A 26,071-nucleotide genomic window follows, 5' to 3' on the forward strand; every position below is an offset into this window, starting at 1 on the left:
ACTAGCTGGATCAGGGGCGGTCACTTGCGAGTCTCTAAGCTAACCGTAAAACTTGTCCGCACTGGTGGAGTCGCCGCCCTACAAGAGATAAGTCTGCTAAAGGAACGCCCGGCTTATCAGCTACGGCCAGACAGCCAGCAAACATCTTTTCCTGCAGAAAGTATTAGGGAGATTTGGTCACGGAAATCTTATCCCGGATATAGGCGTGCTCCCGCCTTTGAAATGACGGCCATATTCTTGTCAGGCAGTTCCTCCTATTGGCTAAACCAAATTCTGAGGGAACGAGTTGGGCTCGTGCCGTCTGTCTTTCTGGCAGGCAGAAATAGTGAAGCAATTATGCCTGAGCTTAACGTGGCCTCCGCTCAGGACACGCCGCCGCCCATGCGCACTATCTTGCTTACAGATGGTCTACTAGCACGCTCAGATAGGACAGTGCCCACCTCACTGACTACGGGGTTATTCTGCCGAAGGCGCTGTTTCATCTAGTGGTGTCTAAGGAGTAGCGGCATGAGTTCCTACTATTTGGCTTTGCTGCTAAATGGTGGGGCGGCGGGGATGCTGAGTCGCAGCTGGGTGTCCCTGCGGGGCAGGGGACACCTGTTTGCTCCCCTGCGCATCAGCAGCAACCGTACAACATTCTTTTGGCAGCGCCTTCCACCACATCTAATATTGACCAGAATCGGCTGGGTTGGACACCCTGCCGTCCGGTGGTACGGTTCTGAATCAACCTCTGCTGGAAGGGGGCAGCAGCCCCAGTCGGAAAAGAGAGTGCTAGAAGTGCGGGAACTGCAACGGCTCCTCGAACTGGCACAGCCTGTGCGGTGGAGGCTGGCAGGTAAGAAGCCGAGCATGTGGACAGTTGACATAATTGAGATTGAAAACAGGAGTTGGACGCCTGTCTGTTAAATGAACGATTTTATTATATCCGTTTCCAAAAAGGGTGGTCTTGTTAAATTTACGAAAACATGTGGCTTTACAGGAGGTTAAACGTGATTGAAAAGACTGCAACTCTGTCCGCTAGATATGCAAGAGTCAGGAAATTGCGCACAGGCGCGCATAGTGTTGTCAGATAGAGACTTCCCGAGCCCAAAAGCTGTCCAAGTACACGCCCAAATTCAGCCCAGCGCAGAAGCAGTATCAGCCCAAAACCAATTTAAAGATGAAACTCCCAAATTATGAAAAATAGCCTTCAGAATACACTTTAAAGTTAATTCTTGAAGTCTGTTCAGTATACATATAGTTGGAGGAAGTACACTAGGTGCCAATCGACTTCTACAGTCATGCCTAAATTCTATTAAAAACTCTTTTTGACAACTAGTCCGCACTATGACTGTCTAATCAGCACTTCGCTTACCACAAATACAAACTGGAGCCTGGTACTCCTGAATTAACTCTGCATAAACAGATCATAATCAGCCTTAATAAAATCTAAGAACTGGAACGTCAAAGCTATTTAAGTAATGTGGCTCCAAAAAGAATATTGAATGGATCTTGCAGAAGTAGCACCACACAATGACACATATATTAAGAAAAAACCCTTGTGTTAAAGAAATTCCAGTATGACTTGAAACAAAGTCATACTGCCTGAAGATATTGGAACAAGGAAAACTTATTTTACAAGGCATTCGTGACAGTATGGGACGACAATGAAAATAAACATTGTGATTGTGGTAGACAATCAACAAGTGTGCTTAAATATGAAGCAATAATGTGAAAGATTAGAAGAAGAGTTGTGTTTGACAGCTGCAAAGGTCACCACAGTAACATGAGCGGCCAGAAAAAAGACATTCACTTACTCTGACCATTTCCCATCCTTGCCTTCTACTCTAAAGTACTTCACCGTGACGACATAATCTGAAATTAAATGTAATACAGTACCTGTGTTATTGCCTAGACTAAAGCTCCCAGTCTTGGTATGCAGCTGATGTGTTTGCTTGGGTCTCTGTAAGACCTCTTTCCTATATGTTTTGACAATACCCTCCCCTCAACATCTGAACCCTGATGCTGCCTCAGCTCTGCTGACACTGTCATCACTCCTCTTGTCCCATCCCATTTCTTTCCCCTTCGTCATTCGGACTGTCCTGCTGGCAGACCACCGCTGACCTGGGCAATCTCATGAGCCCGTGCAGCTGCTTAATCCCGTTCACCCACAATCAACATTACGTGGGGTGGGTCCTCAAACTGACTTTGAAATATCTGTCTGTATACATGCACTTAACTTTAAAGGCAAAAACACTTATTGATTTCTCAACAATGACTGTAAAACCCCCAAGGTAAGCCATGTCAGCAAAACAGTACCTGTTTACGTTTCACGTGCTTTACTTCATCCCCAAGAATATTTTCTTTTTCCAGATGCCGGGTTTCTGTAGTTTTATTTTCATGCAAAATAATGCTATGGTATAGTACATACTATGAACGGGATCGCCTCCAGGTGTCTGTGTGAGTTTAGATTGTGGATGGGTGTTCAGGATGGGCATGATTGAGAGCCCTGAGGCTAAAATCAGAATGAGTTTCTTACAGTATCTGCCAGTTGGTCATTAAGGATTTCATATTAAATGTACATGCAGTTCTTGGCCTCTCAGCGGAGCACACAGATCGATTGCCATATATAATCCAATTGCAAATGAAAGCGGAACTTCACATGTTCAGCAGGATGTAGGTCATGACCAGTTTTGTAAGCCCATCTGGGTGTGATGAGGCCAGGGATGAAGGGCCAATTTTATCCCTACATCTTTCTTAAATCCTGCATTTGTATACCTCATGTCATCTTTCATCTTCTGCACCAGCTTATACTTTTTCCTTCTGTACATATAATCAGGGCAGGATGTGAGGGGGATCTTGCAGCTATTATTGACCTTGAACTCAAATTGCGGGGGCCATCAGTGAAATACGTTAAATTTGTCCCAGTGTAATCTGCAGACACCAAGGCTCTTTCAGCAGAAGCTGCACATTGTCTGCTTTACTTCAGAGCAACACCATGTAGGAGGTTTCCTATTCTCATTTCCATCTGGAATAAAAACAAAGATCTCAGTGAAAGGTCCATCAGCAATCCTTTTTTTTTTTTTTTGAGTCCCATCCTGACTCAGTGCTATCGAAGTCTAACACCTAGATATTCAATGGAGGGAAAGAAAGACACTTAGCTTGTTATTACTTCACAAGATCTTAAACAACACTGTGTTTTGGAGGCACATGTTAACTTTGTTCATTACCTCTATGTAAGAGATATACATACAGTGTAAGAATGTCAGATGTATGTCTTACTGAGTAATTAGACTATTGATGTAAATACTACTTACTAATTTATTTTTTTATTCGGTTACTTTCATAGCGCTATTTATCCTAATGTATGGTGTCAGAGTTCTTCACAACACTACATATACAGAAATAGTGACTCATACAAACATATAAATCAACGCACATGGGGTTTTCACATAAGGCAATGCATGTTATAAGGTGCAGGAGACACAAAGTCTGGAAATAAAACATAATTGAGTGGTTCAGTGGGGAAGCGCGTTTTTGGAGGCGGTCCACAGGGCAGGAGCCCTTTAAACTTGATTCGCGCTCCCGCTGTCGCGGGAAGCGCGTCTTTGGAGGCGGTCCACAGGGCAGGAGCCCTTTAAACTTGATTCGCGCTCCCGCTGTCGCGGGAAGCGCATTTTTGGAGGCGGTCCACAGGGCAGGAGCCCTTTAAACTTGATTCGCGCTGCCGCTGTCGCGGGACGCGCGCAGGCGGCGCCCGGGCGAAGACCGGGCCAAGGACGGGCCCATCCTTCGCCCGTCAGCGCCCGGAAGAGGCTGGGCTGGGCCACCCCCCTGAGAACTCCCTTGGGATTTCAGGATCAGGCTCATTGGACTCCTAAGAGGTACTGCATTTTTCTCTCCTGTGATTGTTCTTCCATAACCCCCCTTATTTGGGTTTCATGGCTTAGGAGGTCCTAAGTAACTGGCATCTAAGTAAGATCCGCTAAGAGAGCAGTTCCACTTATTTATTTACTATTTTCACACTGCCATTGCTTCCCTGTATTTTACTCATATCGGCTTAGATTGGCGTTTTGCCCCACTATTATTTGCAAGACGATGGGTAAAAGAAAGACCACCACACCTGGGGCCGATGGAGCACACGCTATGCCCGTCCAATCATCAATAACTAGCTACTTATCTTCAGTTATCGGGGCCATTGAAACTGAAATTGTCCAAGTGGAAGAAAGAATTGGGGTGGCAAATAACTTGACTCAAAGAACCTCTTTAGAACCCACGACTTATATACAGTCTGCAGTCTCTTCAATTGCTCCCTGTGAGTTCAGTTCGCCTCTGCCTGAAGATGACGTTAATGCTTTGCATTCTTTACAGCCCTTTAACACAGCTAACATCGAACATTTAGCTGACACTCCCCCTCCCCCCAAAAAAAGGAAAGCTGGAGGACTCCGTAAGTGTAATAAGTTACTCAAATATCCAACTAAGGCTAAGGAATGTATTTCTACACCATTGGATACTCCGGCCGACCCTTTTCCAAAGGAAACTCCATTATTGGGCGAACTAGGCTCAGACTACAGGATTCTAAGAGACAATCATTTGACCAACTTAGACTCGATCCTCAAACCTTTTTTTTTCGTCTTTAGAGGAGAAGCTAACATTACTTATTGATTCCAAATTTGAGCAGTTACAAGAAACTATTTTTGAATATCTGCCTCAGCAGTCCACTCTAAAATCTAGTACAAATTCCCCTCCCTCGACTCCGAAATTGGTGTCTGATCCCAATGCCTCTCAGCAGGCTAACTGTTTAATGAATTGCAACCAACTCCCGTTCCATCGCATACCTACCCGCAATTCCCAAGATGACTTATTAACTGATTCCCTGTCTACTTTGGCTGGTGGTGCGATTGCCTTACTGAGGCCTGAAACTGCTTCTAAACCTAGATCTTCCACTAGTACAAAGGAGGTTCTACAGCTTCCTCCGGATAGCTTGCCATATGTTTTAGTCTTAGCAAACGTTCCTCCTCTTGATTGCACTCAGAAAGAAGATACTCATGCGCTAATAAGGAAATGTGCACATTGGATGAGCCAAAAACTTAGACATCAAGATGATCTAAATAATAGAATAATTATGGCTAGAAGGGTGAAGTGGTTAGGCTTGTCTAAAAAAGCATATGAAGGCGATTGCATAGTGATTAATTTTGCAAATTCTCATTGTGTTAATCATTTGTTGGCGTCTCTACCATTGAGTCCAAAAGGGGAAGGTGGGATCAAAGTCTATCCATTAAGCTTTTTTTACAGGCCGCCCACTTTATCACTTCCTCCTACGAGGGCTTCCCATGGTAAAAATATTCTAACAAAGGCACCTTTACAGAACCCCACCCTTGACCCTGGGGGTACCCAAAATCACTCTTCCCTTGACGCAATTGATTGACAATTGGAGGGCTTGGGGCTCCTAAAATATTGTTTACAGGAACCAGAGCTGATGGGAGTGCATACACTCTTGGAATCACCCATAGGGTCTGACGAGCTAGTTAGCTTTCCACATCTTACAACAGACACGGTCATAACTGAGGAGTCTGGGAAAAGGCCCCAGCAAAGTAATGCATTGTTATCTTTAATTAGTTGGAATATTGCTGGGCTGCGTTCTAAAGTTGAAAATTTGGAATGGCTGGAATTTATATCCAAATTTGATATCATTTGTTTTCAAGAAACTTGGCTTATGGCACCCTTCCATTTAGACGGCTACTACTCTGTATCTCAGCCAGCTACTCCATCTAGAGCAGGCAGAGCAAGTGGCGGCCTTCTGGTACTTGTGTCCTTATTACTCCAAAAATTGAGGTTTCATTGATTTGGTCTTCTGCTTTTTTTTTAGTAGTTTTATTATCAATATCCGGACGGAAAGACATTTTACTCTTAAACTTTTACAATAACATTCCAAGTGTTGCTCTGCCAGGAAGTCTCGAAGAGCTTACAGACCAACTAGACTCAGCCGGGAAACTCCAGGACAGGGAATTTGATACGATCTGGGTTGGAGATTTTAATGCTCAGCTATGCAAGTATGAATTACCTCACTTATGTGGTGCCGCTACAGAAGGCAGAGAGTCACTCACTCATTTTATTCACTCTAATTTAGGAAATGCCTTGAATACCCTTATTTATAAATTTGATCTCCCTTTTGCAAGGGATATGGCAAACAGTCAGATAAGAGAAACACCCACCTATACAGGAAGTACTAACGGCAGCATTTTTGATTTTATTCTTATTAATTCCTCACTTTCACGTTCAATAGTGGATTTTAAAATTAAATCTCACTGTGCCAGTGACCATAACCCTTTGAGTATAAAACTATCCTTTAAAACTAGAGTAATCTTACCTAGGACTGCATATAAAGGGAAAGAGGTGTTTAAAAGAAATTCTGGCCCTCGCATGAGGTGGGAGAGAGTAAACCCTAACACTTTTCACACAAACCTTATTACTCAAAATAAGGCTGACATCAACACTTGCTTGTCCCTGCAATCCACTCCATTCCACCTTATAACTGCCTTCGAATCTTTAAGCTGTGCTATTTCTCAGACACTGATGTGTGCCCAATATCCCAAAGGTGTAAAACCTCAACGGTGGTTCAATTCTGCCTGTACGGCTGCCCATAGAGATCTAAAGTCAGCGATCAAAACTATTCCATGTAATCGGGATTTAATTAAACAGGCCAGGGGCCGATATAAATCAGTCCTTGAAGAGAGAAAGAATGAAATACGCACTAGCGCTTGGGAAGACCTTATGGCAGCGACAGAACTACGGGATCCCTCTCAATTTTGGAAGGTGGTTAATCACCCATATTTTTCAGGAAAGGAAAATAGGGATGACGACTGTTTGATACCAGAGGGGGTTTGGGTAGACCATTTTTCATCTGTATTTCAATCTGCAAATAATCCCAATGACGGAGGGGAGGTATGTGGCCTCCCATGTTCGGCTACTCCAATTCCAGTTAAGAGCGGCATTTTACTTGAGGCACATGAGATCAGTGCAGCAATAACTAAAATGAAACTAAGGAAAGCTCCTGGCCCTGATGGGATACCGGTGGACCTATTTAAATCTCTACCTGATCTGTGGGTTCCATTAATCACAAATGTTCTGAACAGTGCTATTCAAAGTGCTATCCCCTCCTCATGGTTAATGGCAATAATCGTTCCGATCTTCAAAAAGGGTAATAGGCTTGACCCCTTCTGCTATAGACCCATCTATTTAATAGACTCCACGGCAAAGATACTGGGGAGTGTCATTCTGACCCGGCTCGAGGATTGGGTTGTAAGGACAAACATTTTATCGCCAATTCAACATGGGTTTAGGCCTGGATTAGGCACAGTGGACCAGGCCCTAAATTTACATCTTATCCTCAGTAAATATGTTATTGCCAAAAGGGAACCTATCCATTTAGCATTTATAGATCTGTCTAGTGCATTTGATATGGTGAACAGAGCAAAACTGTGGGACATAATGGATACAATGGGGATTGAGCAAGATTTGTTAGATTTGATCAAATGCTTATACTCTGACCTCTCTATTTTAATTCAGTTTGGACAACACGGCGAAAGGTCCCATCCCCTTGTTTCCAATCGAGGTGTTAGACAGGGCTGCACACTGGCACCTTTCTTGTTTTTACTGTACATAAACGGCTTGTATAATTGTTTGGTCCAAAATGGTAAGGATTTCCCAAGGATGAGTTTTAGACAATTGCCAATTTTATTAAATGCCGATGATGCTGTTTTAATTGCCCGCACAGCCAATGGTCTACAGACTCTCCTGGATCTTTTTTTAACACACACACGAGAGCTTGATTTCAAAGTCAATTTTAAAAAATCACACGTTATGACCTGCGGTCCTAAAAACACTCGTACCAAATGTTTTAGAATGGGGGGGAACACTTTGACAAAGGTAAAAGACTTTTGCTATCTAGGTCTGTATCTAAGTTCCACTCTGTCTTGGAAATTCCATTTGAATTTTAAGTTTCAACAACTGGCAAGAAATGTTGAGGCAATCTTTCGCTTTCCCGCAGATTAGGGCATAGACCGGTCCATCAGATCCTCACGCTCTACAACTCTAAATGTGTTTCGGCGGCGATTTATGAGGGTGGCCTTTGGGGATATACCAGTCCAAGCATTTTACAGCTTGCAGAGAATAAATTCCTTCATCGGTTACTTATGGTACCTAAGAACATAGCAAACATTTTATGCCATGAGGAACTGGGAATCCGCTACTTACAGATTTGATAGATATTGCCCCACTTTTGCTATGGATAAAAGTATGGTCCAATCCGGCGGCTACTTTAACACACGATTGTGTAAAAGATTGTATTTCATTAACAAACTGTAACAAAATTCCATGGCTAAATTTTGTTCACAATGGCTTCCGAAACTTGGATTTGGAGTATATGTATTTTAAACCAGAGCTCCTGCCAGCTAATGCGAAAGAAATTGTAAACTTCAACATAAAGAGCATGTTATGAATCTTAGATACCAAGTGGCAGAGAAATTGAGCTCTTTTAATTCATACATACAAATTCTATCATCAGACTTGCTAGCACCTTATTTTGTTTGGTTCCCGACCCCTTCTTTATACTCTTTACTCGTACTTTTTAGATTTAATCTGATCCATTTTAGAGTGGCGTTCCCGATAAAATGTGTGTGGGAAAAAACACTACCGCCATGCCCTTGTGATAACTTTTTGAAACAAAGTACTTGCCACTTTATTTTATTCTGTAAACTTTACTCCGTTCCCAGGAAATCCTTTTTATTACCCAGTTTGCGTAACTTGCACACTTCTTCCTACAAAGAAGGATTGACTGGCATCCAAAGCCTCTCATCCAAACAAATCTGCATTTCTATTCTTAGTTTTATTAAATCCGCTATCACCATTAGAAACCGATATGAACTGGTAATGTGACTATTTATTAAGAGAAACTAGGCATTGTCTTATTACTATATTGTCTTATCATTATATACGCTTTTATAAGTATTTATTATCTTATACTGTTTTAGTAAGCTTGGGCGGTAAGCTTAGACTTAATAGATTTGCTTTTTATGAATGCCATAAGTACTGTATTTTATGATGACTTTTATGTATGTATGTATACTTTTAAGGCTAAACGCCGAATAAAGTTATTTTGACTGACTGACTGACAGTGGTTGCCTGTGCTGAAAAGACTCTATTATTACCCAGATGAACCTTTTTTAGCAACTTTGGAATAAGGGAAGCTTGAAAGGAAAAAAGTTAAAAGCTAGCTTTTCAGTTCACACACAGCTCATTGATGCCCGTTCTTTGTTCACTGTGCTATTTTTAGAAGGATTTCAACTGCTGGTAACTAAAGGGTCTCTGTGACAAACAGAGTAACTCACTGAGTAAGCTATATACAATATAAATCTGGTGTTTTTAAATAGCCCTTTTTGCAGGGTTATCCCCAAACTTTGTGACTATGTGCTGCATTTCTTTTTTGCTGGCTTTAGTAGTCTGGGCACTCTACCACTGCTGACAGTGCTAAAGTGAACGTACTCTCTGTCTAAATTGTATTTGTGATTTGTTTATCCAAGATTGGCATATTTTGATTTACTAGTAAGTCCCTAGTATGGTGAACCATGTGTGCTGAGGGCCTGTAGGTCAAATGCTACTAATGAGCCTGCAGCACTGATTGTGCCACCTATACGAGTAGCCCTCTAAACATGTTACAGACCTGCCACTGCAGTGTCCTTGTGGGCAGTTTTAATCTCCTATTTCAGTCTTGCAAGTGAACCCACTTGCCAGGCCCAAACCTTCCCTTAACTACATGCAAGTCGCCCCTAAGTTAGGCCTAAGGCACCCCCATAGGCAGTGTGTGCAGTGATAGTGAAATACTGCTAAATTTGTTTTTCACTATTGCAAAGACTCCCTCTCCCATAGGATAACACGTCGATTGCCTTGAAATATCTTTTAAGTGTAATTTCCAATTGGCATCAAATAGAGATATGGAGTTTTGGGACTCTGAACTCACAATTTAAAAATACATCTTTTAGTGAAGTTGTTTTTTAAATTTTAAGTTTGAAAATTACACTTTTAGAAAGTGGGCATTTTCTTGCTTAACCATTCTGTGCCTCTGCCTCCCTGTGGCATACACGTCTTGGTCAGGATGACAGTTGGGCTGTTTGTGAATTCACTCCAGACAGTCACACGAAGGGGGCCGAGGTGTATCCTGCATATCCTGATGGGTCTTTCTAAGCTAGAGTGGTGGGAGGAGATGACACTTGCACCTGAATAGGGCTGTGCCTGTCCTCACACAAAGCAGTCTCCAACCCCCTGGAATGTGTCTGGGGCAGGACAAGAAAGGCAGGATCTTGTGCACTACAAAAACTTCGCTTTAAAGTTTCCCCGACTCCGTGAAACGTCTTTGTTTCCTCATTTTCCAAGGTACTGTACCTGGGGTACATGTGACTCCATGACCGACCCGCACTCCATCGTGAGTGGTGTCAGACGGTTGGGAATGCCTCTGTCAAGGCACCGTGATAGCTCCAGTTGAAGCAATTGTGTTTCTAAGCGCTATACTAAGATTTAATTTCTGAAAATTTGTATCTTTGCTTGTGTATGTTGGATGTTTGTAGTTTTGGACTTCTTTTACTCAGATAAATATTGGCTACTTTTCTAAACTTGTGTGGAGTACTTTTGTGGTGTTTTCAAAATATTTCTTGGGGGAGAATCCTCCTGAATTCCCCTTTTGACGTCAGTCTCGCTCGTTTCACTCGCTTGCTAGTTTAGTTTGATTCATTCTGCTTGTGCCCCACCAGTATAAAATTGCACTAGCTGCCCCTGATTGGCTCAGAATCTTACTCCACCTGATATTTGTCCTGGACAGTAAAATGGTTCTAAAATTGATTTGGAAAATTATTTTAAAACCACAGTTGATTGTTAGGAAAGGTCTGTGTTTGGCAAGGTGTACGTCACAGTAAAAGGTGCCTGAAATTCTTGGGTGGTACCATCAAGGGTGTTTAGGTATTCTATCAAAACCAGTCTGTGCTCAGTGATTTTTGTGGCTAAGTGCTGTGATGGAGACTTCCCAGGTAGAAAGACAGCTACTACCAATAAGTTGTATACAAGATTTGAACATACTATAAAAGTAGAGAAAGGTACAAACCTGCTAAGCACACGTTGAGGTGTTTCCCATTGAGGGTTTGGAAGGAGCTAACCAGTCTTTTGAAAAAAACCTGTAAGGAGGGAGCCATAGAACCTATTGAATCATCCTTGTGGCTTCCACTAATTGTAGTGGCTCGGAACCTCCCCATTTCCCCCCCCCCCCCCCCCCCCCAAAAAAGAATTGAGAATGTTCTTTGATTTGCTCAGTCTTAATGAGCCCACATAGGTGATTGGGTATCCTTTTCCCAGAATTGACGACCTAGTAACCAAGCTGTCTGTGGCAAATTATTTTTCAAAATTAGATTTGCGATCAGCTTTTCATCAAGTTGTACTTACTGAAGATTCCAGACATTTGACTGCATTTGTAACTCCTGATGGTCTTTTCCAGCTTAGCAGAATGTCATTTAAGTTGGCATCGGCTGCAGCTGTGCCTCAGCAACTCGTGGGTCAAATTTTGCAGGGGAAGAGTGGAGGTTTGTCTTTTCAGGGCGATGTTCTGATCTTTGGCCGTAATGAGAATGAACATGTGGAAAGATTAGGATGTGTTCTTGAGATTTTTAAACTTAGAAACTGAGAAAAGACAAATGTGTTTTGGTGTGAAGGCTGATGAATATCTTGGACATGTGTTTACTGGTTGTGGTATCAGACCCAGACTGGGGTTGCCAGGTGCGATTAAGTATGTAGCTGTACCTATGAACCAACAACAGTTGAGTTTATGGGAATGTGTGAATTTTGCGGATAGACCACAAGCCTCTGGTACCTATACTGTGTGGCAGTAATGTTAATTCTTCAAAAGCAACTGCTAGGTTAATACAATTTATTTCAAAATTGCTGGAACATCATTTTGATGTTGAACTCTTGCCTGGTGGTAGGAACAGGAAAGCTGACTGTTTTTCATGCCTTTCCAAGCACAAGATACTAAAGGTGATCAAGATGATGATGAGGTCTCTGAATGTTTAGTTGCAAATGTTCCATGAGCCTCCAACAAACGTGAGTGAGAGTAAGTGAAGAGCTGAATTGTTTAGTGATCCAGAACTTATCAAAGTCATACATTATGTGACGAAAGGATGGCCATTTTGTAAATTCACTAGCTCCACACTTTCAAACTTAAAGTCAAAGATTACTTTTCTTTGGAGAAGGGGTTACTATTTTGTAATGAAAATTTGCCCCTGGCAAGATTCAAAAACGGTTGTTGGAGAGTACTCACGAGGGCCATCTTGATATGACAGCTAACAAGAAGAGACTTAGAGAAGGATACGAGTGGCCGACCATCAACATAGATGTGGCAAATTGGATTGCCAAATGTGTAATGTGTAAGACCAATGGCAAGGGTTTGCAGTGCAGGAGCTCTCCTCTGGAAAATGTTGAGTACCCTAGTGATATGTGGGAGGGATTGAGCAGTGATTTTCTTGGGCTATTTCAAGTATTGCTTCCATGACAGAGGTTTGTAACGGTTTTGGTGGACTACATGTCTAAATGGAGAGAGGTGAGATTTACAAGGGAGGTTGACACAAAAGGGGTGATTTTTTTTTTTTTTTTTTTTTTTTTTTTACTGATTATTTCTCAAGGGAAGGTTTCCTTTTGGAAATACTATTGAATAATGGGGTCCAATATTCTTCTCGCCTGACGAAATAATTTTTTGATGATGCTGGGATTGAACATAAGAGGTCTAGTCTGCATCATTCCCAAAGTAATGGTCATGTGGAGATGATAAACAGGAAGGTGAGTGATTGCATCAGGAGTGCCGTGGCATCTGATCTTAACGTGGAAGTTTCTGTGAGAGCTATGTTATGGTCCTATTGCCATACACCTCACAGTGTCACAGGAGTTATGCCATTTATGACATTCAGAAGAAGAAAAGTTAGTGACATTTTATCTCCCATATGGTTGTTGAGGACTAAGTTTGAGAGTAACAGGTTGAGGGAAAGTCGGTCGGAAGCTATGCCTGCACAAGCTAAAAAGCAAAGTTATTAGTTACATGAAAAACAAAGACAGGCATGATGCTGCTAAATGAACCAAGGAGAGGTTGTGGTTACCTGGCAAATATTTGTGTGTAAAGTTACCTAAAGTGCTAGTCAAGAAGGGACACCTTAAATTCGGTCCTGATCACAAAGTTACAGAAGTAGGCAGTGATGGCTTTGCAGTATAATTACCAAATGGACAGTGGTGGAATTGTGAACATGTAAGACTGAAGGATGTGGATGATTTAATGAGCGCTATTTTTGGAATACACTGCACAGTGTCAAATATGTCCTTGCAGTGTCAAACAAGTATTGGCAAAGCCAGTCGGTCTTGCCTTTGGACGAACTATTGGCTTTGGTAAGTGGGTGGGGTGGAAAATGGAAGGGTGGAGGGAGGTGGCGAACAGGAGGGCAGGTATGGGTGTAACAGGAAGTATAAAAAGCTGTAAGAAGCAGGCAGCGTGGGTTGTGTCATAGCACTTTTTCCCCTTCTGTTGGTTGGGAGTGTGGAGAAGAAACAAAGACGAAGGTGGGTGGAGGAATAGAAACAGCGTTGGGGCATGATCATGCTCTTGATTTTAGTGAGCGCAGACAACAAAAGATGGACCCAAAAGAAGTGCAAGTTGCAAAACCATGCCTTCAGAGTACAACTGGAACGTGTATGTATGGAGTACACAGAATTGCTTAAGTCCATCTGAATCCAGACTGCACACGTTTTGTTTTATTAATAGTTTTTTTAGCAGGTTTGTATAAACCAAACGCGACCCTAAGGTTCTGCTGTGCTTTATATGAGCACCAGTTACATTACAAAAGAATACATTCATTTTTAGTAGGCAAGGGGAGATTAAGTGATTTGCCCAGTATCACAGGCTGTTGAGCCAATGGCAAAACTCAAACCTGGTTCTTCAGCTCCAAAGTTGGCATCTAGGTCCATTAAGGTACACCCTTTGGTGTAGACAAAGCACATCATTAAACAGTCCATCAACTGCACTGGAACATGTAATTTAAAGGATATCACTGATCTCTACTAAAGCCTTTACAGTATGTCACAGCATAAATCTCCTCACGTGTAAGTTACATTGCTTTAGTTGTGAGAGTTGCAAGAGGTCTTTCAGCTGCCAATCCTCACTTCCCAGATTGCCCTGAAAACATACACATGCCAGAGAAAGAACCCTCTCCAGCTTGCAGTCTTTGTCTGGTGCAGACACCGCAAAGAAACAGCAAAATGCCCGAAAATATAGATAAGCTTAAGCAAACAGCTACAACTCCTTTCACTGGACTTAACAAATATTGAAGAATAGCCAATAAATTAAATAAATAAAAAAAAAAAAAAATTCTGATTAGAGACAATGCCGCGCTGAGGAAGAAACAACATACCACCACTAAATGCGAAGCGGAGAGGCAATTAAAAAATTAGTGCACCGATACTAAGTTATATTGCCGATCGTGCAATAATCTGTGCAACAGGGTCAATCTCCAAGGCAGTAACAAAACAGCCTCAAGGCAGGGCAAACATAAAGGATTTACCTAAGAAACCAAATGAATTTTGAAAGGCAGACCAAGGAACAAATGAAAGTGGTGGGCGTGGTGAAAGCCTACAGAAGCAGATTACAACATGTTGAGAGACAGCACATGCACGCTGCCTAGGCTCAAACAAAAATTTAAAGATACTTACCTCTTGAGTACAAAGATTATGTTATGTCTTAAAGCAGGGCGAACAAAGATTATGGGGGTTATTCTAACTTTGGAGGAGTGTTAATCCGTCCCAAAAGTGACGGTAAAGTGACGGATATACCACCAGCCGTATTACGAGTTCCATAGGATATAATGGACTCGTAATACGGCTGGTGGTAAATCCGTCACTTTTCCGTCACTTTTGGGACGGATTAACACCTCCTCCAAAGTTAGAATAACCCCCTATGTCTTGAAGCAGGGCGCCAGAGGCATCATATAAGCTTCACTATAGATAGACTATCTCTTAGTGCTAAGATGTTGCAGTGTCTTAGGTTGTTTTGATGAATTTGTAGTGTTTAGTTTTAACTATTAGGCACATGAATCTTTGTGATATTTTACTGTCAAATGTATTTATATCTTTTTTATCTTTTGTAGTCTTGTGTGCAGGTTTTTTTTTTCTTTCGTGTTGTAGTTTTGGGGAAAAGGGGAGATGTGATGTGTCTTGTTGGCTCATTCTGGTCGCGCTGGAACGCTTACTGTGTGAGACAAGAAGTTTCTTGCATGAGAAGTGCGAGCGGACTGTTGGTGGCAAAATGGTAGGGTAAAGAGGCACCTCCTCTGTACAACTGTTGCCTCTTTTTAGTATACAACTTACCTGAAATAACTGAAGTGCTTATCCGCGCATTCTCCATTTTCTTCTTCAGGTTACAGAGACGCTATAGTTAGGAAATAGAATTTTTTTTAAACATAGAAATCTACTGAAAAAAAGAAAAGGTTACAGGGGCGTTATAATTAGGTTTCTAATTTACTCGCACAAACCCATAGAAATTCAGCAGTTATAATGAGCTATTTCAAGTAACTATAACTCGCGCCCCTGCAATCCAATGTTTTTTCTTCATTAATTTGGCTGTGATTGGTTCGTTCATTTTTTTAAATAAAGTTATAGAAGTTCTCATGAGTGCTGTAATATTTGGGGTAATTAGCAGTGAGTGACGAGTGCACGAGTTATAGTTACCTTAGGGCGAATTATAGCTACTTGAAATAACTAATTATAACTGCTGAATTTCTGCTGTTTTGTACGATTAAATTTTCCTGCGGGAGCCGGCATTGCTCTTGCACACAGGGAGCTGCTAAACATGCAGCTCCAAGTGTGCAAGAGCAAAAGTTTCATCTATTTCCCTGCTTGCACCTCTGTGGGCAGGCCCTGCAGCCAACCTCTATAACCACCCAAACCCATGCTGTGCATAGCCAAAGACTGAGACCAGGCCCTGCGGCCAAACCCCTATAACGACCAAACTCCGTGCTGTGCACAGCCTTTAGCCGTGCACGGTGGAGGTGGGCCGCCTTGTGGCCAACCCCCATAACCACCAAACCCCATGCCGCGCACATCCTTCTTCCGAAAAGGTGTGAGAGGTTGTCTCTGGGTGTGAGGGGGGTGTGCGAGCTCCTGTGAGTAGGCGTGTGAGTGGGTGCATGACTGTCTAAGTGTGTCTGTGAGTGCATGAGCCTTTGGGTCCGTGAGTGAGTGTCTGAGTGGGTCTCTGACTGGGTGCATGAGTCTCTAAGTGGGACTTTGAGTAGGTGTTTAACTTTCTGAGTGGGGTGCGAGTGTCTGACTGTGTCTGTAAATGAGTCTATAACTGTCTCTGTAGATCTGTGTGTTCATGAGTATCATTTTTTGAGGGCTGAGTTTGGCTCTGCAGACCCCATCCCAGTGGCCTGGCCATAAACACAAATGGAGGAGTGTAGGAGGCTGGCCTGGCTTGTAGTAGGTACCAGAGGTACTTACACCTTGTGCCAGGTCCAGTTATCCCTTATTAGTGTAGAAGAGGTGTTTCTAGCAGCTTAGGCTGATAGAAGGTAGCTATGGCAAAGCAGCTTAGGCTGAACTAGGAGACATGTAACGTTCCTATTATACCACTAGTGTCATATGCACAATATCATAAGAAAACACAATACACAGATATGCTAAAAATAAAGGTACTTTATTTTTATGACAATATGCCAAAAGTATCTCAGTGAGTACCCTCAGTATGAGGATGAGAAATTAACACAAGATATATGTACACAAACCAAAATTATGCAAGTAATAGCAAAAGGAAGTAATGCAAGCAATGTAAAGTTACAGTAGATTGCAATAGGAGCACATAGGTATACGGGCAACACAAACCATATACTCCAAAAGTGGAATGCGAACCACGAATGAACCCCAAACCTATGTGAGCTTGTAGAGGGTCGCTGGGACTGTAAGAAAACAGTGAGGGTTAGAAAAATAGCCCACCCCAAGACCCTGTAAGGTAGGTGTAAAGTGCACCTACAATCCCCAGAGAGCACAGAAGTCGTGATAGGGGGATTCTGCAAGGAAAACCAACACCAGCAATGCAACAACAGTGGATTTCCGGACCTGAGTACCTGTAAGATAAGGGGACCAAGTCCAAGATTCGCGACAGTGTCGAGAGTGGGCAGGAGCCCAGGAAATGCTAGCTGAGGGTTCGAGGAAGCTGCCACCACATGGAAGAAGCTTGGTGTTTTGCAAGAACGAAGAGGACTAGGAACTTCCCCTTTGGAGGATGGATGTCCCACGTCGTGAAGAAGCTTGCAGAGGTGTTCCAACGCAGAAAGACCGCAAACACGCCTTGCTAGCTGCAAGGGTTGCGGTTAGGGTTTTTGGATGCTGCTGTGGCCCAGGAGGGACCAAGATGTCGCCACTTGGAAGAGGAGACAGAGGGGGCGCCCATCAAGTCAGGGAGCCCTCACAGAAGCAGGCAGCACCCGCAGAAGTACCTGAACAGGCACTTGGAAGAAGAGTGAACCGGAGTCTACGCGAAGTCACAAAAGGGAGTCCCACGACGCCGGAGGAAAACTCAGAAGTTTGTGCACTGCAGGTTAGAGTGTCGGGGACCCAGGCTTGGCTGTGCACAAAGGAAATCCTGGAAGAGTGCACAGGAGCCGGAGCAGCTGCAAATCACGCGGTACCCAGCAATGCAGTCTAGCGTGGGGAGGCAAGGACTTAACTCCACCAAACTTGGACTGAAGAGTCACTGGACTGTGGGAGTCACTTGAACAGAGTTGCTGAGTTCCAGGGACCATGCTCGTCGTGCTGAGAGGGGTCCCAGAGGACCGGTGATGCAGTCTTTTGTTGCCTGCGGTTGCAGGGGGAAGATTCCGTCGACCCACTGGAGATTTCTTCAGAGCTCCTGGTGCAGAGAGGAGGCAGCCTACCCCCAGAGCATGCACCACCTGGAAACAGTCGAGAAAGCTGGCAGGATAAAGCAATACAAGGTTGCTAGTAGTCGTCTGGCTACTTTGTTGCGGTTTTGCAGGCGTCCTGAGCAGTCAGCGGTCGATCCTTTGGCAGAAGGTGAAGAGGGAGATGCAGAGGAACTCTGGTGAGCTCTTGCATTCGTTATCTGAAGAATTCCCCAAAGCAGAGACCCTAAATAGCCAGAAAAGGAGGTTTGGCTACCTAAGAAGGAGGATTGGCTACTAAGAGCGGTAAGAGCCTATCAGAAGGAGTCTCTGACGTCACCTGCTGGCACTGGCCACTCAGAGCAGTCCAGTGTGCCAGCAACACCTCTGTTTCCAAGATGGCAGAGGTCTGGGGCACACTGGTGGAGCTCTGGGCACCTCCCCTGGGAGGTGCAGGTCATGGGAGTGGTCACTCCCCTTTCCTTTGTCCAGTTTTGTGCCAGAGCAGGGCTGGGGGATCCCTAAACCGGTGTAGACTGGCTTATGCAGAGATGGGCAGCATCTGTGCCCATCAAAGCATTTCCAGAGGCTGGGGGAGGCTACTCCTCCCCAGCCATCACACCTATTTCCAAAGGGAGAGGGTGTCACACCCTCTCTCAGAGGAAATTCTTTGTTCTGCCTTCCTGGGCCAGGGCTGCCTGGACCCCAGGAGGGCAGAAACCTGTCTGAGGGGTTGGCAGCAGCAGCAGCCGCAGTGGAGACCCCGGAAAGGCAGTTTGGCAGCACCTAGGTTCTGTGCTAGAGACCCGGGGGATCATGGAATTGTCTCCCCAATGCCAGAATGGCATTGGGGTGACAATTCCATGATCTTAGACATGTTACATGGCCATGTTCGGAGTTACCATTGTGACGCTATACGTAGGTAGTGACCTATGTATAGTGCACACGTGTAATGGTGTCCCTGCACTCACAAAGTCCGGGGAATTTGCCCTGAACAATATGGGGGCACCTTGGCTAGTGCCAGGGTGCACACACACTAAGTAACTTTGCACCCAACCTTCACCAGGTGAAGGTTAGACATATAGGTGACTTATAAGTTACTTAAGTGTAGTGGTAAATGGCTGTGAAATAACGTGTACGTTATTTCACTCAGGCTGCACTGGCAGGCCTGTGTAAGAATAGTCAGATCTCCCTATGGGTGGCAAAAGAAATGCTGCAGCCCATAGGGATCTCCTGGAACCCCAATACCCTGGGTACCTCAGTACCATATACTAGGGAATTATATGGGTGTTCCAGTATGCCTTGGTGAAATTGGTCACTAACCTTTTAGTGACTATTTGGAAAGCAGAGAGAGCATAACCACTGAGGTTCTGGTTAGCAGAGCCTCAGTGAGACAGTTAGTCATCACACAGGGAACACATACAGGGCACATACTTACGAGCACTGGGGCCCTGCCTGGCAGGGTCCCAGTGACACATAGACTAAAACACCCCCATATTTCACTGTATATATGCTAACATGCCAGGCAAGATGGTACTTTCCTACAAGGAGCCCCCCCCTCTGTTTTAATTTTGGCCCCAGGGCCCAACCATAAATAAATTGAGGAGAGGCCTTCATAAAGTAGGGGTAGGGGGCTGCATGACCTCCCTCCATGGGGCCGATCTCGGGCCTGGGGGTTGCAGTCCTCAGGGCCATTATTGGTTCCATGAGGGGGGCTGTGCCTCCTATCCAACATTGGCGGTAGTGGTCCCCAGGGCTGCGGGAGGCTGTGTGCCCCGCCTTCATTGCATTAAATTGCCCCGGGAAGGTGGGGTGACTGGAGAGCTGTGTGGGCCCCGCATACATTTTATATTTAGCTCTTCGGAGGTGGTGGTCCCTGGGGCTAATGTAAGTCCTAGGAGGGGGGCCAGTGCGCCCCCAGTGCCCCCGGGACTTGGCCCACCCGAGGGCAAAAGAAAAGAAAAGGGCAGGAGACAGCACTTGAAAAAAAAAAAAAAAAAAAAAATCGGTGGATCTGGACCTGCTGATTTTTCTGAGATATACAAAAAAAAATGCTTTTTAGCCCTGGCGGGGTCTGTGAGGGACCCCTTGACCAAGGCTAGGGACTCAGGGTGACCCTACCCTTGCCCCTTTTCTTTTTTTAAACTTTTTTGTGGGACTCGGCTGAAGCTGAGTCCCAAGATGGCTGCCAACACTTCCTTGTTGAAGTGTTGGCAGCCAATCCGATATCATCACTGTAACAGTTGGTTCCGCGTCCCTAGATATCTATAATTCTATATCTATATTTTGTAAGCTCTACTACCTCAAAAACTACTAAACAGATTTAGACAAATTCACAAAAAGCATGCTTTCTGGACCTAGAACTAGCTTTGTCAAATTTGGTGTAATTCTGTCCAGTGGTTTGGGCTGTAGTTATGTTAAAAATCCCTATTAGAAAATGCATTGGGAAAATGTGTTTTGGGACTCCCTCCCTTTTTCTCGGCCCCCACATGACGGTTCACCCCAAAACTTTTTAAGAGAGCAGCTAAACCCACTGAAGTATACGTTTTGAAAATTTTGTTAAGATTTGTCGAGCAGCAACAAAGTGTCTCCAACATGTGGCAGTCTTCGGCCCGAGCACTTCTTTATATTTCATGGGTCCGGTAGGGCTCTGTTTCGCGCCATCGGCAGTCACCGTCAGGCACAATGTGGCTTGTGGAGCAGTGCACTGTTTCAAGTGCTCCTCAGGTACGCATTACGTGTTAAGGCTCTGCGGGCCAAAATATGGTAGGAAGACCAACTGCTGGGGCCTCCCCCCCCCCCCCCCCCCCCCGACTCCCTACCAACCCTTGTGTGACACCGCTGCAACAGTAAGAAGTTATGGCTTTCGGGCATCTGGCATCAGACTTCTTGGGGGTTCACATCGGGCTGGTAATTTGCACAACAGTGAGGGGGGGTGCCTATTGAATATATTACATGGCGAGAAGGTATATAAAATGGTGCTCCCAACCTCCTTTTTGAGGTTGAGCAAAGAAGCACGCAAGAACTGCTCTTCTGACGTGATGATATGTATCTGGGCTTTTAACCACACCCACCGCACTCCCATCACTATCCATCATTCATGGGCCTGCTTTTAAAAAATCCTTTCTTTTTGTTGGTAAATGCTTTACGTTTGTCCCTCCTTGGGGCGGTTTTGTTACCGCCTTGGCCATCGCCCCTGTTACATGGATAATTGCACTTTTGCCGATAACTTTGACTGCCAGCGAACTTCTTTTTCCTTCTGTGTGTATCCTTTGAATCGTCTAGTTTACCTTGCCGATCAATTGTGTTTCCGTATGTTTTGTTGTGATCCCTCCCCTCTCACCCAGTTCAGGTACTACTCAGTAAAGGGTCACCTATCATAACAGCTCCAGTTCCTCACACAAAAAAACCCCACACTCCCTCGGCTACAGTTACTAGGGACCCCTGTAGTGCGCCCCCCGCACCGCTTGGGCTTTTGTTACGGCACTCACCGTAGGTATCTTTTTTTCCATAGTTGTCAAATGGACCCGTATCCCACATGGCATCTTCAGCCACTCCTTGTGTTTTAGCCAACATTACTCTGAATGCTGGGACTTGTCAACACAGGATTCCGTTCCGGAACACGGAAACTGTATTTGGCATAAAAACAGGATTGGTAAATGCATCAGGAGGCCGTGTCTATTAAGGGTTAGTGATTACCTGAAGCAGTCACTTCAGCAGACAAAGGGCTTTTATTTGGAGAGACAGAGTTGGGGTTTGTGCCTGAAACTTAAAAATGCTTAGTGAAATCAAAATCAAATCATTAACATTTATAAAGTGCGCTACTCACCCGTGCGGGTCTCAAGGCGCTAGGGGAAAAAGGGGGGTTATCGCTGCTCGAACAGCCATGTCTTTAGGAGTCTCCGGAAAGCGGAGTGGTCCTGGGTGGTCCTGAGGCTGGTGTGGAGGGAGTTCCAGGTCTTGGCCGCCAGGAAGGAGAAAGATCTCCCACCCGCCGTGGAGCGGCGGATGCGAGGGACAGCAGCGAGTGCGAGGCCAGAGGAGCGGAGGAGGCGGGTGGGGACGTAGAAGCTGAGGCGTCTGTTGAGGTATTCCGGTCCCTTGTCGTGGAGGGCTTTGTGTGCGTGGGTGAGAAGTCGGAAGGTGATCCTTTTGCTGACTGGGAGCCAATGCAGGTGTCTCAGGTGTGCGGAGATGTGGCTGCTGCGGGGTATGTCGAGGATGAGGCGGGCCGAGGCGTTTTGAATGCGTTGCAGGCGATTTTGGAGTTTGGCTGTGGTCCCGGCGTAGAGGGTGTTGCCGTAGTCCAGGCGGCTCGGGACGAGGGCATGGGTCACGGTTTTTCTGGTGTCGGCGGGGATCCAGCGGAAGATCTTGCGGAGCATGCGGAGGGTGAGGAAGCAGGCGGAGGACACGGCGTTGACTTGCTTGGTCATGGTGAGAAGAGGGTCCAAGATGAAGCCGAGGTTGCGGGCGTGGTCTGTGGGGGTCGGTGCGGTGCCGAGGGCCGTGGGCCACCAGGAGTCGTCCCAGGCGGACGGGGTGTTGCTGAGGATGAGGACTTCCGTTTTTTCAGAGTTCAGCTTTAGGCGGCTGAGCCTCATCCAATCTGCGACGTCCTTCATACCCTCTTGTAGGTTGGTCTTGCCGCTGGCGGGGTCCTTGGTGAGGGAGAGTATAAGTTGGGTGTCGTCGGCGTAGGAGGTGATGATGATGTCGTGCTTGCGTACGATGTTGGCGAGGGGGCTCATGTAGACATTGAAGAGTGTTGGGCTGAGTGATGAGCCTTGGGGTACGCCGCAGATGATCCCCTTGTCCATGTCATCCTAGGACCCGCAGACCCCTCAAGTTTGCCGGATAGCTCAGCAAGTCCAGATTTTGTGATCTGCATTCTAGTATTTGTAGTCCTGCTGAACCCAGTTAAAAACCAGGATTGCTAGTCCTAGAATGGAATGAAAAGCCCCAGCCCCAACCACTTTAAATAGCCACCATTTCTCAGTATGGCATTTCCCATTAAAGCATTTCTACATACTGAATCTTGAGTGGGGGATTTCTGGCCACCCCGGTACCCTGGTGTATGGCATACACCAACTCTCTATTCCAAAATAACTCTGGGTCTTACCCACACTCTGCAACCAGTCCTGCGCATTTCATTGCAATTGTTTCACATTGAAATTAATAAGAACCACAAGTCCTAGAATGCACTAGCTTTTTGAATTAAGAACCTGCAGCTAGAAGCATGGTGCCTGACAACCCTGCGATATCTGTGTTCTTCCAACATATCACCAAGGGCACATTTTCCAGTCCTCCGCTTTTCACCTGCAAGTCTTTGCTCTAGGGTGTGTTAGTTTAACTATTTTGATGGACACAAACCAAGACTACAATTCCCTGAAAGCATTAGTCTGCCACACAAAACATCCCAGTACTAGACACTCTGTCCATAATGACATGGAGTGCCTTCGACACCCTAACTGTGATCCTTTCTGCCTGCACCTTCTGCTCTCCAGCATCTTGATGAGGTTTGAGTAAGTTAATTTGGACAGTACACAAAGATCTCAAGCTGCCTCATGCCAGATTAGGTACTTTTACTGAAAATAGGACAAGTGTAGGGCTACATGCACCAAGATGGAAATAACATCCTGGGTGAGTTAGTGATACCCGGTATGGGATATGTGTTGAGCTCTGCATACATTCACAAAACCAGTAACAGAATGCAGAGCAGTGTGAGCTCAACAGGACAGGCTCACATGTGACGGGCAGCTTCTTGGAAGCTGTGCCATCTGGCTGGATCGGGATTTGCCTCTGCTGTAGGGTGGTCAGGTGTCCCGGATTTGTCTGGACAGTCCCAGTTTTTGATTGTCTGTCCCGGCAGATTTCAATAAAATAAGAGGCATATTTAAAAGCCCCTGGCGCCACTGAAACATCACATTTTTTGACGCTCCGGTGGCGCTAACTACCGCTCCGTATTTGCAAGGAGGTATTACACCACTTTTTATGGCGTTAAGCATCCTTGTAAATTTGGGTCCCTCCGTTCCAGTTTTCTGCATCAGAGAGGCGTGCTGTGGGCTTTCCAACGCAACACCCATTGCTTTTGACGCTGCCCCATATTTACGATAAATCGTAAATGTGGCATTAGCATGGTGCAGTGCCGAGAAATACTTTTATTCCTCCTCGTTTTTAGGGTTGAGCGCTCAAGCACTCGAGTCTGTTGTAATCTCTCTGTGGGCTTTTAACCGCACCCACTTGTGCTATTCATTCTTTGTTGTGCTTGTCTTAAATACTTCATTTTTATTGGTGCATTTTGTGAAATGTCTCTCCTTTCTTTGCTGAGTTCCCTACCCTGGTGATTTAATGGTTTAACTAAGTGAACATTTTTGTTGGCCATCACACTACGTCACACTTCCTCAATGAACCCTCCTCCGGTTTCGGTTAGCCTTATCTCACTTCCTGTTGCAGCTTGCCAGGATCCTTTCTAAACTTTCACGCAGGAAGCCAATAACGCTCGCACTCACGCTCATGATGCCGATGGTGTTTTGAATCGCCTTGCTTATGTCAGCTGTTTTAACTTGTCATTTTCAGTTTATGTGGCAAGAAAAGTCCGGTTAGAAGTTTACAACGCTAATAGCTCTAACGCGAGGCCCACTGTATTGCAAATGCTTGTTCTTATATGTAGTCCTACTGGGACCACGACTATTCACTTGAATTGGCCTCTGCGAAGGAATGGCCTCCACAGCGCTGCTTTCCTGCAGTGGTGGATAAGTGATAGCTAATGCTCTGGCACTCCCGCAGGAAAGCACGGACAAGCTGACTTTCCAGGTCTCTGGTGGTACCAGGAACTTCGGGGACTCTGGGGCAGGGCCTAGTAGACTAGCCGAAGCCACCACCCAAAAGGCACAGAAACTTGACACGGCTTCAGTCATCTGAGAAAGGTCTTCTGTAAAAGTGTGTGCCCGCTAAAAACCATACCCTACCAGGAGAAAGACTTATGAAGGGAAATCTGCGACGCTGTTGCACCAATCTTCAACCCTGAAGAAGGGTCCTGAACTGGGGGGGTGAGGCGGACGATGCAGGGTCATCTGATGATGGACAGTTCTTAAGGAGGTCTTAGTGCCCCAATTCAAATGCCTCCGGGTCCTTGGAAGGGGATTCCACCTCAGCCGACATGTTCGAGCCGGAATGTCTCTACCACCTGAGGTCCTTGGAATGGCTCCCGGATCAAGAGATGGCAGATTATGACAGTAGTAAAATTTGCCTACCCCTAGTCAAGGAGGTTTGAGGCCACCTTCAGGGAGAGTACCCTAGACCATCCTTGGGGGGGAAAAGTGGTTGGCACCACCAACATAGGCCCGAAACTGGGCACGTTCTTTGTTAAATATATGAAAGACCCTAAGAAGGGTATTGACCACTCCAAGAGCATGTCAGTACAATTTGCTTGACGTGGTAGGCCCATTGACAAATTATCAAACTGGCAGAACAGTCAAAATAATCCCAGAACCCTCTTACCACAAACATAGTGGCAGGCTGGGCACAGAGGGTGATGTGTCTGTTGGGAACTGCCAACTGTCCCCTGTCGGCAGAGCGATGTGTTCCCTACTGATTAAAATAGACCCTAAACTGGGTGAAACTGTCCTCATCAGAAGCGGGAGCAATGGCTAAAGGCAATTTATTCTGTGAACCATTTGTAAAAGAACTGGAGAAATTTGTTGCCACTTTCCCAGCGCTGAACAAAGCACAGACATCCATCAGGAAAGTTTTCTGGGGAAGGTTTTCGGTGGGGCCAGAAGAGGTATGGGTCGCTCCTCCAGCCTCTGTTTCCGGCCAGGCTCCTACAGAAGTCAAGCCAGCTAGAACAACGGGTGGAACGATGGCCGCCAGGGGACCTTCTGCCCCAATCGGGTAGGCAGAAAGGGCGAGTCAACGATGCAAGGGGGCATGGGGGGGGGGTCGGCTAACACTCCCGGAGGTGTCAACGGTAAGCAGTATCCTTTTCCTCAAAGGTTAGTGGGGAGCCTGAGATATTTTTCACACAGATAGGTGCAAATCACGCTGGACCCGTGGGTCCTACAAAGAGCAAAAGGATATCGCAAAGAGGTCTCCGGAACTCTGGTCCAAATGGT

General features: G+C 45.2%; 1 protein-coding gene across 2 annotated transcripts in view; it reads left to right on the forward strand.

Annotated features, from left to right (window-relative positions):
- The first annotated feature begins 377 nt into the window (after positions 1-377).
- Positions 378-26,071, forward strand: part of ABCB10 (ATP binding cassette subfamily B member 10) — a 1,288,341-nt gene continuing 1,262,647 nt past the window's right edge. For both annotated transcript variants that reach the window (XM_069234944.1, XM_069234945.1), the window contains exon 1: positions 378-835. In XM_069234944.1, coding sequence (XP_069091045.1) covers positions 508-835 — 328 coding nt within the window. In that variant the 5' untranslated portion in view covers positions 378-507. The remainder of the gene's footprint in view (positions 836-26,071) is intronic.

This window comes from Pleurodeles waltl, chromosome 5 (assembly GCF_031143425.1).
Source record: "Pleurodeles waltl isolate 20211129_DDA chromosome 5, aPleWal1.hap1.20221129, whole genome shotgun sequence".
Lineage (NCBI taxonomy): Eukaryota > Metazoa > Chordata > Amphibia > Caudata > Salamandridae > Pleurodeles > Pleurodeles waltl.